Source organism: Engraulis encrasicolus, chromosome 16 (genome assembly GCF_034702125.1).
Source record: "Engraulis encrasicolus isolate BLACKSEA-1 chromosome 16, IST_EnEncr_1.0, whole genome shotgun sequence".
In the NCBI taxonomy this organism is placed as follows: Eukaryota; Metazoa; Chordata; class Actinopteri; order Clupeiformes; family Engraulidae; genus Engraulis; species Engraulis encrasicolus.
This window is the reverse complement of record NC_085872.1, coordinates 43,391,786-43,406,934: the sequence shown is the minus strand read 5'-3', so window position 1 is coordinate 43,406,934 and position 15,149 is coordinate 43,391,786. Positions and strand designations below refer to the sequence as shown.

Here is a 15,149-nt window from a genome sequence, read left to right as displayed (position 1 = left end):
AACGTAAATTGTCAAAAAATGTAACGACGTAAACGTAAAAAAAACAACAACATACCAGTTAAAATGAGTAAGTACATTTTATTTATAGATTTACATGTTTAAATCAACAAAAAACAAAACTTAACAGCTGATTTACATATTTAAATAAACAAAACCCGTTAAAATGAGCATTAAAAAAAGCTGATTTACATTTCTAATATAGGCAGGCTGAAGAAAACCCGTTAAAATGAGCATTAAAAAAGCTGATTTAATTTCTAATATAGGCAGGCTGAAGGGACGTTTAGTTCAAACCTAAGGATCTTCAGTTCAATTTTAAGGACGTATCGTAGGCTTTTGCGGTAGACGGAACGTCCTCGACGAAAGATCCCCTGCCTTATACGAATGGTCCAACGTTTCATACGAATGGTCCCCTCTCAAGAATCCATTCGACGAAAAGACCTGTACCCCCCTTAATTAATTCACTGAAGTCTGTAGGCATCTATCCTACTCCTAGAAATATTGGAAAAACCCTTCCAGTAACCTTTTCATATCAGAGTAAATTCATGAAACTGAAGAGTATGATGAAAGTGTCCAATGTCCATGTCTCACAAAAAAATGAAATTCCATTTTGTGACAGACATGGACATTGGACACTTTCATGACTTTATGACTGAGCCACTTATTAGGTTCATTCAAATTTCTTTCACTTTGTGGAAAGCAGCGAAATTGAGCGGAGGTGGGGTGCACTTTAAGTCCATGCTGAACAGTTGTTCAGACATTTAGGCTACTGGTGATCTGTTATGTAACAAGGTCTGACTAATTTTCCCTGTGACTGAAAATTTCGTAGATCTTTAGTAGATATTTAAAAGAAAAGTCCACCATTCAGCAGATGTTTTACAGATTCAATGAAGAGCATACAAGCATATGTTGGCCTTTATACAGTATATTGTCTCACTTACACATACAACACATGTACAATCTGCTTTGTACAATGTGCATACTGTATAAGCCTGAGGCATGTTGCATATGCTACATGAATTTCATCAACATGTATTGTACGGTACATGCATCGTGTCAACATGAAGGTCCTTTGATGTGGCTGGGTGAGGATCATGGTCATCTCTGTCCTAACAGATGGTTTTATTGGCACAACGGCCCGTAAGCAGGGGCCCATCCAGCTAGCAGGAAACACAGGCAAGCGGCAGGGTTTTCCTTCTTGGCTCTGCCTAGCCACCTCACCAGCTGTCCGGAATACAATAGTGTATCCCTCTCATTGACGTGGTGTGGGCCTGTGTGTGTTTGTTTGTGAGTCTGTGTGTGCATGTGTGTGTGTGTGTGTGTGTGTGTGTGTGTGTGTGTGTGTGTGTGTGTGTGTGTGTGTGTGTGTGTGTGTGTCTGTGTGTGTGATAGAGAGAGAGAGAGAGAGGGAGAGAATGCGTGTGTGTGTGTGTGTGTGTGTGTGTGATGGAGAGAGAGAGAGAGAGAGAGTGTGTGTGTGTGTGTGTGTGTGTGTGTGTGTGTGTGTGTGTGTGTGTGTGTGTGTGGGTGTGTGGGTGGGTGGGTGGGTGGTTGAGCTTGAGAGCGTGTGGCACTGGGCACCACCACCACCGCATGGCACATTCCCATGAACAGGGGAGTTACGTAACTGGAATTTGAACACATTGACATAATATGGTCAGACGACTGGGTGGGTGTGGTCTCTGAAATGTCTTAGTAATGCACAATTACTGTCTTTTACCATGTGTACTACTGCAACAAAAAAAGTAAAAAACAAACAAACGTGATGCAATTTTGTATTTCATTGTAACTGCTGTAATAGAATGTCATTTTGTTGAAAGAATGAAAACTTTCCCTCAGGGGGGGATGCATCTCCTCCAGTGTGAGCTTAGACGTGTATCTTTGTTGTGTTCTAGGTTTCAGTATGCAGTCCCTGTGAGTGTTAGCTTTTTGACCCAGTTTCTCAGTCTCCCTGAAAAGTCTTCCACTGTCTCACACTAATGAAGTGCAAGTGCTGGAGCCTTTGGGTTTGGGGTCAGAGCTGCCATGAATATTAAAAAATAACCCCAGGACCATCTGAACTCACAGACTGAAAGAGGGCCTGGGGGGTTATATTTATGAAATCAATAAATAATTGAACATGTTCTCTCCTCAGTATTGTGAGATTATTGCCAAACTCTTCAGGCAGGCCCTGTTCCCTCCTCACTAAGACCTCTGAGCCTGTAAATCTTCTCTACTTTATCTTTCATTAGCTCGCTGCTCTGACTAATGAGTGGTCTTTTTTAATATTGTCTTTAGGGCAGCTTCCTCTTGAGGATGCATTGGCTGCATAGAGTAGCTCTGTGAAACACTTATTATACGTTATACAACAGTATAGCTTATTGGCTCAGGGAATTAACTCCTATATAGGCCTACTCCTTGGAATGCAGGAAAGCAGTTGGCATAACAGTGTACTGCAGCAACAACAAAAGCATGTTAAAGCTGCAAACAATGTATGTTTCTGTCATTTTAATGTCACTCATAAGACCAGAGGTGTATAAAGTAAAAGTAGACTCTTAGTGTAGCCTACCTCATTTCTGAATGAATGTATAAACTAAGATCATGTACTGTTGTATTTACATCAGAAAGAGTAGGCCTATTCTACTTCTTTTTTTGTGATTCACTGTTTTTTATTTTTGACAAATTCCCAAGCTGGGAAACAAAGGCATTACAAAGTCAGTGATCAATAGCCACCCACCCCACCCCAACCTTAGATACAAATTACATGACCCATTAGGTCAGAAGTGAAAAATAGGAAAGAGTATTCTACTTCTGCTTTATACATCTTTATGCTGTCTGTTCTGTTAACATTGAATGAAGTTTTAATTCCAGCTTTCCCGATGGTTTTGTTTCAATCATCCCATGTGACTTTACTAAGACCTCACAATCTCTACAGGCTTATTATCACAAAAGTTGTTTTTTGTAAAGGTGTCATGTCATACCTAATCATGCAGCCCACAATTCAGAATTTTTGGCTGCCTGCTATGGTTATCTTATGACAGCTTAGCTGTGTATTGTCACTTTCCAACCCTGACTGTTTCAAGAAGGGAAACCCTTTCCCCCCTCAAAAGTAGCCTACAAGTACTCAGTGTATCTACCTCACTTGTACATTAGAACTAGGTGTATTCTATACAAAGGCAGTCATGGTAAGTGGTTAGGGCGACATACTTGTAGCCCAAAGGTTGCAGGTTTCGACTCCCGACCCACCAGGTTGGTGGGGGGAGTAATTAACCAGTCCTATACCCCATCCTCCTCCATGACTGAGGTACCCTGAGCATGGTACCATCCCACTGCACTGCTCCCTTGGGACACCATTGGGGGCTGCCCCCTTGCACAGCTGAGGCATAACATGCAATTTTGTTGTGTGAACACTTGTGTGCTGTAGAGTGCTGTGTCACAATGACAATGGGAGTTGGAGTTTCCCAGGTGGGCTTTCACTTAAAGTTCCTGCACTGCTGTTGTAATTGAGTACGTCTACCGCTAAGCCAACCTGCAAATAGGCTACTGCCCTATAGGCAAAGTGCAGTAACGGTAGGGCACTGAGTTACTACGCAACCCGGGTTCAATTCCAGCCCGGGTCATTTGCTGATCCCTCCCTGTCTCTCTCTCCCCACTCATTTCCTGTCTGTCCTTCACTGTCCTATCAAGAATAAAGGTGACACGCCCCCCAAAATACTTGAAAGTGCAGCAACTTTGCCAGTATTGAAACAAAACCTTGGTATTAGGTCGGATATTTTAGTTACTGCAAATTTAACATGGCAATATCTGTAAAACAGATACACATTTGGACCATAAGGCTTTGTCATAAGATAAAGAAGGTGTATTGAGGACTATTTTCAGTCTAGAATCAATTTTGATTTTAAAATGCAGTTACTGCATCTTGCCTTTGGAGGGTAGCACTGTGGTCTTGTGAATTACATTTCCTTCAAGGGTGCATTTGACCTACTGTATCTATCTTCTTTTCTTCTGCCAACTTATTTCTTTTTACTCATGCCATTCCTGCTTGCGGTTTCAAATTGTGGACATAGCATCTCTAAGAGAGGCATTTCTTTGAATTCCAATGCATAGCAACATGAATTTTATGAGAACTGCAGATACACCAATATCTGAAATGTTATAAACATGTTTATTATATGGTGTGACGTCATCGGTCGAATGCTCCATTCATTTCAATGGGGCTCCCCAACGTTTGCACGTCTGTTATTTTTCGATAACGGACGGGTTGGTCTATAACAGACCGCTGTCAATGGCAACAAGACTTTTCACTGCTAAAGCGACTTTTCAACAAGACTCTAATCAGTTGCTGTGATAGACAACACCTGTTGTCCTGGCTACCTAGCTGTTGCCTAGCGGTGTTCCACAACGGCACTGTTTTGTTTTGCGCAGCAACAATCTTTTGACATGAAAAACTATAATAGACTTAACATTAAATAGGCCTAAAGAAATGTCCGCTCCGCGTCGGGGTCTAAAGATTCTCTCTGTCGTGCTGCTATTCCACGGTAGCGACCTTCTCGCCGAACGTTAACCCTTACCTAATAAGTCTCTAATCTTTGCCTTCACACAGTAGGGGAAATGAGGATTTTGTCCCTTTGTGATTTTTATTGGTTTGCCTAATAAAAACATGCTCAGCCCATGATTGTAATAGTTGATGACAATGTCAGTGCACATAGCAGAAGAAATTTAGGTCCAATTTTCTTTGCAAATAATCTCTAAATTGTTATTTTGTGTCTGTAGCTTGGCTGCTGGGAGCTTCAGTTCCCTCAGTAGGATTTCTCAGGTACGGAGACTGTCTAGGCCACTAGACCCACTTTCTGTTTATTGTTGGTACATTTCTCCCATCCTTTTTCTGTGAAGTTGGCCTGTACCCTGGGCAGAAAGCACCCTCAAACCATGTTACCACGTCCATGCATGATAGTGGCTATGTTTACATGAGACATTTAATTCCGAATTAACTCACTTTACTTGTGAATAAAGCTTAATTCCGCTTTGAAAACGTCATGTAAACACTTTGAAAGAGAAATTAAACTCACCGGCAATATTTAATTCGGAATTATTCATTCGGAATTCAAAACGTCATGTAAACGTATACCATTGAGGATGCATTCTTGGATCATATAGGCACCATTTGTTTTCCTCCAAACAGTGAGTTCAGTTGATGCCAAATAACTTGATTTTCATTTCATCTAAACACCTCACAATCATTGTCTAATCAGTCAGATGGGCCTAGCCGTAGCTTAGTCGGCTGGGCACTGGACCGCCACAATTCCCGACCTGGGTCCTTTCAAAGTCCTTCCCTGTCTCTCTCTCACTCATTTCTTGTCACACTCTTTACTGTCCTGACTCCTGTCTAAATAAACTTGCCAGAAATCAGTCAGGTGTTCGTGGAAAACCTCATGTTAACCTCTGCATGTTCCTTTTTAAGCAGGAATACCACACGTGCACTCACTGCATGGTCTTAATCCACTGTGGTTTGTTACCATAGTTTTCTGACAGCAGCTGCCTTGAGATCAATAGTCCCGTGCAGTTCAAGCACACTTGTGCTTCACACACTCATGGTGTCCTTCACACAGCTGCATACTTCTCCCATTTCTGCTTACCCATCACTGGGGTCACCGGTCCTGGGGGTCCCTTGCATCAAAAACAATGGCTGCATCTCTGGTGGCCTCTCGGCAGTTGCCCCACCAGGACTGGCTCTGATCACTACACCAAAGAGCCAGGAATGTTGACGTGACAGTCGGAACACTTTCACAACCCTAGTGATGGTCACTCCATCACACTTGGTCTTCCCCATGTTGGAGAGTTTTCATGGACATGTGTATTTTATACCAGTGGTAATATACAGTAAATGTCTTTAATTCAGATGATGAGTTGATTACAAGTGCTTGTTCTGTGTGACCCAGAAGTCGTAATGGTTGGCAGGGGATCAAATATTTAGGCTATTTCCCTCATTGAAATACAAATCAATTAACATTATATTCTAATATTCTTCATTTTCTCACATTTCTTTTTGATAATCTGTCTCTCTGTGTTAGACCATAACCTACCAATAGAATAGATTTGGAGGGCTGCAGAGTCTTGAAGTGTAGGCTGAAGGGACTCTTGGGTAATAGAAAAGATAATTAACTGAAGATGAGGTATATGAGGAGCTCTTCAAACAAAAGTTAAAACAGCTTTAGAATAGCTTTCAATTTAGCCATCATATTAAAGCTATTTAACATTTTTGAAGAGTGCCTTGGGTAATTTCTCTTCATACATAAACCATTCAAATTATATACTGATCATGTCTTCATAAGAAAACTAATAGGCTAAATGAAACGTATATCCCCCATAAGTGTGCTGTCTATAGGCTTTGCGTGAGAATGACTTTCCACCCGGCCATTGCTTTTACCAACCTGCAGATGGAGCTTGTGTGTCTGAACTAGTGTAATCGGAGACAAGCTTGGCAGATGGGAAACTGGATTCAAAAACCAGCTTGCAATTCTGTGCTTTCTGCTTAAGGCGCTACCCAGCTCCGCTGTTTCCTGGCTTGGCTGCTATAGTGCTCAGGAAAAGAGAGCTGAGGCTTGGCTCACTTTAATTTTAATTCCTCCATTACAATATTTTGATACGTAGTTGTAAACTCTGAACTCTTGTCTTTCAGTCTCTATACAAACTCATATACACAAACTGCCAGCTTTACAAATGTGGTCACATCTTACTGTCTCTAAATCAATGTTTGAACCTAAATCAATGTTTGAAGGCAATCACATTTTAGTTGATAATCCAAAAAAAACTGTAAACTGCTGAGAATGTTAGAAGCCTCAGCAAATCCTAAAATGAAACAAATATGCAATGATGGACTGAAATCATATGTGGTTTTCCCTAATGCAATTAGGGGAACAAGGGAAAAAAACATCTCAAATTCCCAAATATGCATCTTTGTGTTTTTGAATGTGTGTATTTTCTTTAAGTTGTAAATATTCATTTCCTTTCCTGTCAGAAATGTGGAAAGTGAGAAGTTGCAATCAATAAAGTTAGTTTTGAATCCTTGAACCAGAAATAATGTGTTACATAAATATTTCAATTCGAACAAAAAATGTCTGATTCTATCAGAAAAAGTTTATCTTAAAAAGGACAAATATATGCTATGTAATGTAGTTTTAAAATGCTTTAAATGTTTACAAAATCGCTTCCGTTGTTCATCCCAGTGGCACTTCTAAATTCCCTCTGCCTCCCTGGATCTATTTCATTGGCTATAACTAGGCCTACAATGTCGCTTGACTGCCACAGCAATACCAAACCCAAACCATGGGTTAGTAAATAAAGCTAGTGAAATCATACCATTTGAGACCTCCAAAGCGTAACCAGTTGTAGAATAGATCATTAGGACAGGATCTGGTAGCAATCTGTCCACCAGTTCAAAAGTCATCACACAAAGAGTCAGCCATCTTGAAAGCTCTGGCCTCTAAAATGCAAACTGTAGAATTTCAAGTGCCTGTACGTGGTGTTAACACACAAGATAGTGGAGCAAATCCGTGTACCCAGCCATTCAAATGTTATGGTGCTGCTAACAAAATATATGCCGTGGGCCACAGTGGTGGTTGAGATAAAACCATATATCCCCACCACACTGCATTTCAGAGATATACGTAACATGATTGTGACTGCATGGTACAGTTTCGTGGCTGTGTGTGGGCCTGTGTAGGCTATATAGTGGGAATCTGATAGCAATAACAAAAGCGATATGCTAGTGTTTTATAACACATTAACAAACACAATTGTCATTCAATGTGCTTGAGAGGAAAGAAAGAAAAGAGAGCCGCATAGCACAGCCTACTGTTCTACACAGCGTAACACGGCCGACACTTTTTGCTTTACATTTGAGCTGTGTCGTGCCTATTCGAAAAGCAAAAAGTGACGGGCGAGTCACACTTTATCGAGCTGTAGGCCTACCAGAAAACTGGCAGTGGAAAAGAGGCATAAGTAGGGTTTAGCAATAGTCAACTCTACAGGAAATAAAGGCATGGATTTATTTGTCCAGATCCTGTTTAGATATAAAGTCTTTAATTAGCTATGTTCCTATGGTGCCAAAACGTTGACTTAGTCATGTTTTTGATGTGAGCACTGCAATTGAGATTACCATCATCACACCAAGGTTTTTGTCATAAAACTTAAATTGAAATGAACTGGATTCAAGTTTCTGTCTAATTTCCTCAAAACCAAAAACAATTATTTCGGTCTTCTTACTAACTGCAAGAAGTTTAGTTGCATCCAGCTATCATTTCGTCATGTGCATTAGCACAAAGATGGAACTTGTGTTTCTCCCTATTGTCTCTCTTATACTGTGACTGATCATTCAATAATACTGTATGTGTACATTGGGAGGTGCTGTGTCACCGTGTGCCAAGACCCCTATGGCTTATGCAGGCTATTCCCATGGGGACCCAAGTTCATGTCCAGCCTGGGTCATTTCCCAGTCCTGCCTACATACGCAGTGTCTCTCTCCCCAAACATTTCCCACCTGTTCTTCACTTTCTTATCAAATAAATGCCCCAAAAAAAGCTAGCCTATGAGGAACCTGCCTAGTGGCCAAAACAATTTTAGCCTGATGAAGTGGTCTAGCACTGGTTGGTGTATGATCACCACAACAGGCCTGCAACCTGGCCAATCTATCACATGTTGATTTCATATAGTGACCAGAGTGGACCAGTAATTGTGACCTCATCTCACAACTTAAGATTAACCATGTATTAATATTTCGATAAAGCCAATAGCCTTTATATTTTAAACTAATCATATGTTTATTTTTAGTGTATAGCTGTTTAATCAGGTCATGTAGTTGATGTGCTTGATAATGTGTAGAATGGAAATAATGTGGAGTTATTACAATGTGTTGTAAAGTAAATAAAGTAATAAACTATGGGACCGCAAGAGAGGGAGTCTTCATTTGGGGGGTTAAGATACTGAACCTTCTTCGAGCCCGGGTCAAGACCGAATGCCCTTAGGCCGCAGGAGAAAGACGCCAGGAGTTCACCATGACCTGGTCGGCTGTACTAAACTGGTTCTAGCTGGAAGATGTGCGAGGACCGGTTTTAACTGTATTAATCTTGAATATTGTATGACGTTGATCTGTTGGTATGCTGCCACGAGTTATGTTGACGTCACCCCTACGTCCTCTGACGAGATGTGCCCTGTCGAGGTGGTGGGCTATGGCCTTGGCGCGGGGGGTATGTCACATGCTCGTGGCCTTAAGAATGTTGTTATGATTTCCTTTCAGGTAAAATACAGGTCCAATGATGGAACCAGCGCACGCTATTGGGGATGGGGACAGGTGACCTGTTGGACGGTGGCTCCAGGCTGAAGAGGAGGCGCACACACATGGGGAACAAACATACTAACTGAATAAATTGTTATTCGAGGTGCAGAGCTGGTGACTCTGCAGGATGGAGACGGGCTGAGTGTGTGTGTATGAATGTCACTAAAAGCACTTGTCTATTTTCTAGCATAGTGTTTCTCAATTGGGGCGGTACAGCCCCCCAGGTGGCGTTGGGGAACTCCAGAGGGGCGTTGAGAAGGATACAGCTGAAAGGGGGCTGTGCTTCGTTGCCATTGAAGGGCATTAGTCTTTTATCTAAGGGGGGTGTTGGCAAACCAATGATGAGGTCAAGGGGGTGTTGTGAGGCTTTTGATGAGGCAAAGGGGACGTTTGTTCAAAAAAGGTTGAGAACCACTGCTCTAGCAGGAACATTGTCTCCAAGGCCACGTGGCGCCTTGCCAGGCAGAGCAGGGGCACGTGAACATGAAGGATGACCCGAAGTGTGTGTGTGTGTGTGTGTGTGTGTGTGCATATACGTATAACCCTAACATCTTTTGCACTTCTCTCTAGGACCAGGACGAATGGACCGGTGACTTCTGTTCTATGCGGCAATGTGTGTATGAGTGTGTTTGTGCATGGCCATCCCGGGATGCTGAAAGAAGACTGGGCCTGTGTGGTGCGGATGGGTGTTTGTCAATGTTATTTGTCGTTGCATGTATGGGCATGTGTGTGTTAAACTAATAACCAACAGGTAATGAATGCCAGGCGCAGGAGTGACATGAAGACCTTGGGATGCGCGTGACAAGATAAGAAGATCAGGCTGATTCCAGTTGTACACACTGACACAATTTTGTTCACATATTATAGTGAAAGCAGTTAATATATAATCATTGGGTTCAGGGAAATGCAGTGTTCAGCTTTGTTGCTGTTAGGGTGAGATAAGTTGAACCCAGAGCTCTGTATTTTATGTTTTATTCACTCTTTATTCACATAGTCATTTATTTCATATTAGATCAATAAATCATCTTTTCATTTGGACTGAATTTTAAGTTGTCGCTTCTACTCCTTTTAAATGGGTGCTTCCAGATCCAGCTGACACACTGGTAGGGTAGCTGGAGATCCAACACACAACACCCAAAATTTGCGTGGGTGACCGTGCACATTCACACACAAGGGAATGTTAAAATCAAGCCTGTGTGTGTGTGTGTGTGTGTGTGTGTGTGTGTGTGTGTGTGTGTGTGTGTGTGTGTGTGTGTGTGTGTGTGTGTGTACTCGGGGCCTATACAGTAAAGCTGTTTGCTATTACTCTTTTTTAGCTATACCCTTTTTGTAATTACACTTTTCTGTAAATACCCTTTTTAAATTTTGTGTATTTCTCAACTGTTTCTTGGGAGCTTAACCTTTATATTGTTACGCTTACTGTATATCTTCCTGAAGAGTATATTGGTAAATTGTGTTTAATCTTCCGACTTAGTGAGAGAATGCTCTGTGATGGGAGGTACGTTTTTGTAAGTGTGGTTTCCCACCCACAGACAGCAGAAGAGGCGGAGAGTTCACCTAATGACCAATGGATTGGTATCAACTTTTGAAAAGAGGACACACATTCTATCACTACCATGAATGCAAAGTAAAGATACTTTTACTTGAGTAGGCCTACAGATTTTCTGTAGGCCTCTGCTTGAGAGGGTGCTGCATGCGCATTAGCCTACCTCACAATCTTTTTCTTCAGAAAAGAAAACAACACAATTACATGTCCACCACATGAAATAAGGCCAACTATCACAGGTTTCAAAAATATTGATCATAATAATAAAATTAGTTGAGCATGATGACAGACAAGGCCAAGGAACTGTTGTAAACATTGAAACGACCAATAAGAACTCGGGAAAAATCCTGACCCACCCATGCGGTCATGCGTCGATCGAGCAATGTCCCACAGTGCATCTCGCTGCGCAGTGACGAAGACGACAACAACAAAACACAGCAGCGTTAGCTTGCTGCTGGAGTAAAGGCTTGTGTTACACAATTCTAGAGGAAGGGGTCGATGTCAGTAGGGATATTCATTAGTTAATAGTTAATCGTTATTTACCTGATGGGAGTATGGCAGTTTAATTTAAATGATATACAACTACCTTGAATGAAGGTTGTATGTCAAAGAAAAATACTGTAAATATTAAGCAAGGGCGGTTGCTATATTCCGCTAACGATAATTCTCTTGCGAGGTAACGGTGGCTAGCCCTGATGTATAGTTAGCTGTCGATGCCCTGTCTATAAGCTTGGAACTTCTGCTAGCTCACTTCAAATGATGATGCTTTTCGTCAAGCGGTGGTAAGAACATTTTAAATGCATGAAATGGCTTAAGTGCATTTTATATGTGATCAATTATTCTTCACAGAGCCACCGTCTCGTAAGCGTAACGAAGTGCAATGTAGCTGCCATAGCATAGCCATCATTACGAACTGTCGTATTCTGACAGATCTTGCCCAGTACTGACGTTCGCCAGCTGCCCTGCTGCTAACTGGTTTTGTTGTTTTGTTGGTTGGCTCCAAGCTTAGCGAATACTGTCTTTGTAGTATTTTTCGTGTAATCAGCAGATATCAGGCCATGTTGTATGTGCAGTCAAACATATCAGGGTTGTAGAAGTGTGCTAAACGTTGTAGGTCAAGCATTACATTATTTCTCAGTACAGCTAAATACGTAGCTAGCCACAACAACTGCATCTCGGTTGCGTTATTATAGCACCAGTAGCTAAGTGCTAACTGGCTAATTAGTTAAAACATATGGATGCGTTTTGGTTCCTTCCTATCTAGACAGGACTACTAAACAAAGGCTTGACATGAACACATCACCCACAGTCTTCCTAAATAATGCGTTAGTGTATGGTATGTTCAGCTATTTGTATGATTGGCCTATTTCTCTGTCCAGGTGTTGCAAATTGCCCAGTTGTTCAACATGATGAAATGTATCTCTGACAGCTAACGCTGGAGTTACTGTACATTTCAGCCCATAATAAACTGTCTAGCTAGCCAGTCGGAGTGAGGCCCCTTAGCTCTACCTCAAAATTATGCCTCTGCAGGCGCAACCCTTGCTCTGTGTTCTGCGCGGTCAGATGTCAATTCAGACAATTCGGTAAATGTGTTGGCCTTTCCCTGTACGCTATTTTAGAGTAAATGATAATGCGAGCCTTTTTACAGTCGTATAAAAATACCACAACGTCAGCACGTTAAAATGAGACTGGGTTGGGGTAGAGTATGCTTGTGTCCCAAGGTGAAAACAGCAGGCTTGGCTGCCATCCACGATATGTTTACAAAGCATAGCTAACTGTGCCGTGGCTATCCGAGCTAGCTTGCTACCTTGGCTAGCGAGCTAGCTCTCAACATGACTCAGCCTGAATATTCTGTCGTTGAGTTTTGGATAACCGTGTTTCTCATATCCTTTGTTGCTATCCAACGAATCGCTTTGACGAGAGTGAAGTATGTTTGGCTCTTGTGTCGTACCTGACGCTGTCTTCGATTTTTTTCAGCACCAGCAGGCTGAGTTGGGTAGTATTTAAACAAGCCCATTGCCTATTATTGTTCTGTTGAATAGTTGTAACTGTTCTCATTAGGCTGATATTTCCCACAAAAACTGCTGCAAGTTCAAATGTCCTTATATTGTAACACTGAGAAACTGCTCGTTGAATCTTTGTTCTCATGATCATTGTCACTAGACAAACCTGGCTTGTAACCACAGTATTCTGTCCTCAGACTCGAGGAGTTTTAACAACGAACCCTCCTTGATGTCCAGCGTGGTGAGCATCTGCTTTTGGTGTCAAGACTACATTGGCATCAAGTCAAGGTAGGTCGAGTAGTGTAAACTTAGAGGTAACTAATGTGAACAACTGGTACAGACTTGAAGGTTGTACTTTCATTGCCCGTCACCTGTTTTAACATTTAACATGTTAAATGTTAAACATTTAAATGTTGAATGTTAAATGTTCATTTGTACTGTATTTATTAATGGACCACTTATTGTTACCAGTCCATCAGTGTTACCTGTCCTGTCTTGCACTTTACGTCAGTCTGTAAAATGTCAGTCTTATGTCTGTCTATGTCCTGGCATGGTATAGAGAGAAAACGTAATTTCATTGTCCTTGCATGTCTTGTGCATAGGAAGAAAGTGACAAAAAAGCTGACTTGACTTGACTGTTTTGCTCTTCTCCCCACAGGACTAAATGAACCAGGAGGGCAAAACTAGGGTTTTGGAGAATTCAACATGAAGTTGTATGTGTTCCAGGTCAACAATGGAAGCACACTTACTTTTGATACTGAACTTGCCGTCCAAACGTAAGCTCACCCTTTAAGTTGCTTCATGTGAGCAATATTAACATAATATTTTTCTGAAGGAAGTTCAAAATGATAAACCATTTTCGTATGTGTGTTTGCTCAGGGTGGCAGACCTCAAACATGCCATCCAGGTCAAGTACAAGATTGCGACGCAGCACCAGGTTCTGGTGGTTAATGGAGGGGAGTGCATGATTGCGGATCGACGAGTCTGCAGCTACAGTGCAGGCACTGTGAGTATGCCTCTGATAATGAGGCTTTGCTTTTTTTTTTTAGATCTCATGGATCATGGCTAATCTCATCAGTAGCTGTTTATTGTTGGTCTCTGTGTTTGTGGGAAAGAAAACATCAGATATTTTGCACCTAGCCAGTTAACCCGTCATAAAGGAAACTTTATTTTTGAATGTTTATTGGTTTGTTGTAGCGTGTGTTATTCTGGCTTTCTTGTGGTGTTATCGTGTCTGTGGTGATCTGGTATCTTGCACTGTCTTGGAAGAGAAATGGTTGTAGCTTTGAATTGGAAAAGGGCATACTGGATTTGGTGAAATTTATACCCATCATCAGGGCAGCCGACAGGGGATGACAAAGGTGTGCATTGTCCTGGGCCCAGCCAGATGAGGGGTAATCTAATCCCAGTTACATTGTATATATGAAGGGGGGTCCTATCAGATGGCTTTGTCCAGGACCCAGACAAAGCTGTCAGTGGCCCTTCCCAACATCTTAATTGACTCATTAAGGATGACTGGTGAAGCTGGCCACAAGTGGTAATGGCCAATGAATAACGGAGATGGAGTTTTGGTTGACCTGACAAGAGGCATAAATTGGTCTGCACAATTTTCATATTCATTTTTTCCCCTGTGGAATGGGGAAATCAGTGGTAGATGAAATCTCGCTGCACTGTTGGTACCTATTTCAATTTTTTGTTGAGAATTTCAGTACAATATTTCAATGCTCTGTACCTATTTCAATTCTTTGTATGACCAGTGCATGTAAAGAAGCCAAATTGACTAGAAAGCTGACTTGACTTGGCTACTGTTGTGGTGGAGTGTGCTGAACTGAAACACTTCATGAAACCTTTCCTCTGGTTAGATATGCTCCTACGTTTCAGCCTGTGCTGTCATGTTAAGAACAGTTTGGAAATGCCCTAATTGGGGTGATGCCCTGTTAAAACAGGGATAGACTTTGTTGACAGTGGACACAAATAGAGTAGAATAACTATATAGTAAAAGCAATGATCTGCCAGATTTTCAGGAGAGTAAGGGACCAGATGAGGTGTGGTTAACTGAGTAAAAGATGAGCAGGGATACTGTCCACACCTGTGGATTTAATATGGCTGCTGATTATCATAAGGTAATGCCATAGCTTCTCTTGAAAACTGAGGGTGGGGTTAAAGGATGTCCAACTTGCATGACGAGAACCTTTATGACTGCATAGCATTGCATGGCTGGCATGTTCAGACACAGTGAGTCAGTACCCCTAGAACAATTGGAGCACAGACAGTGCCACTAATTTAGTCA

At 41.7% G+C, this 15,149-nt stretch overlaps 1 protein-coding gene across 1 annotated transcript in view; it reads left to right on the top strand.

Moving 5' to 3' along the window:
• The first annotated feature begins 11,281 nt into the window (after positions 1-11,281).
• Positions 11,282-15,149, top strand: part of rb1cc1 (RB1-inducible coiled-coil 1) — a 28,358-nt gene continuing 24,490 nt past the window's right edge. The window contains exons 1-4 of the mRNA XM_063219720.1: positions 11,282-11,638; positions 13,057-13,147; positions 13,518-13,635; positions 13,739-13,865. Of these exons, the coding sequence (XP_063075790.1) occupies positions 13,565-13,635; positions 13,739-13,865 (198 nt within the window). The 5' untranslated portion in view covers positions 11,282-11,638; positions 13,057-13,147; positions 13,518-13,564. The remainder of the gene's footprint in view (positions 11,639-13,056; positions 13,148-13,517; positions 13,636-13,738; positions 13,866-15,149) is intronic.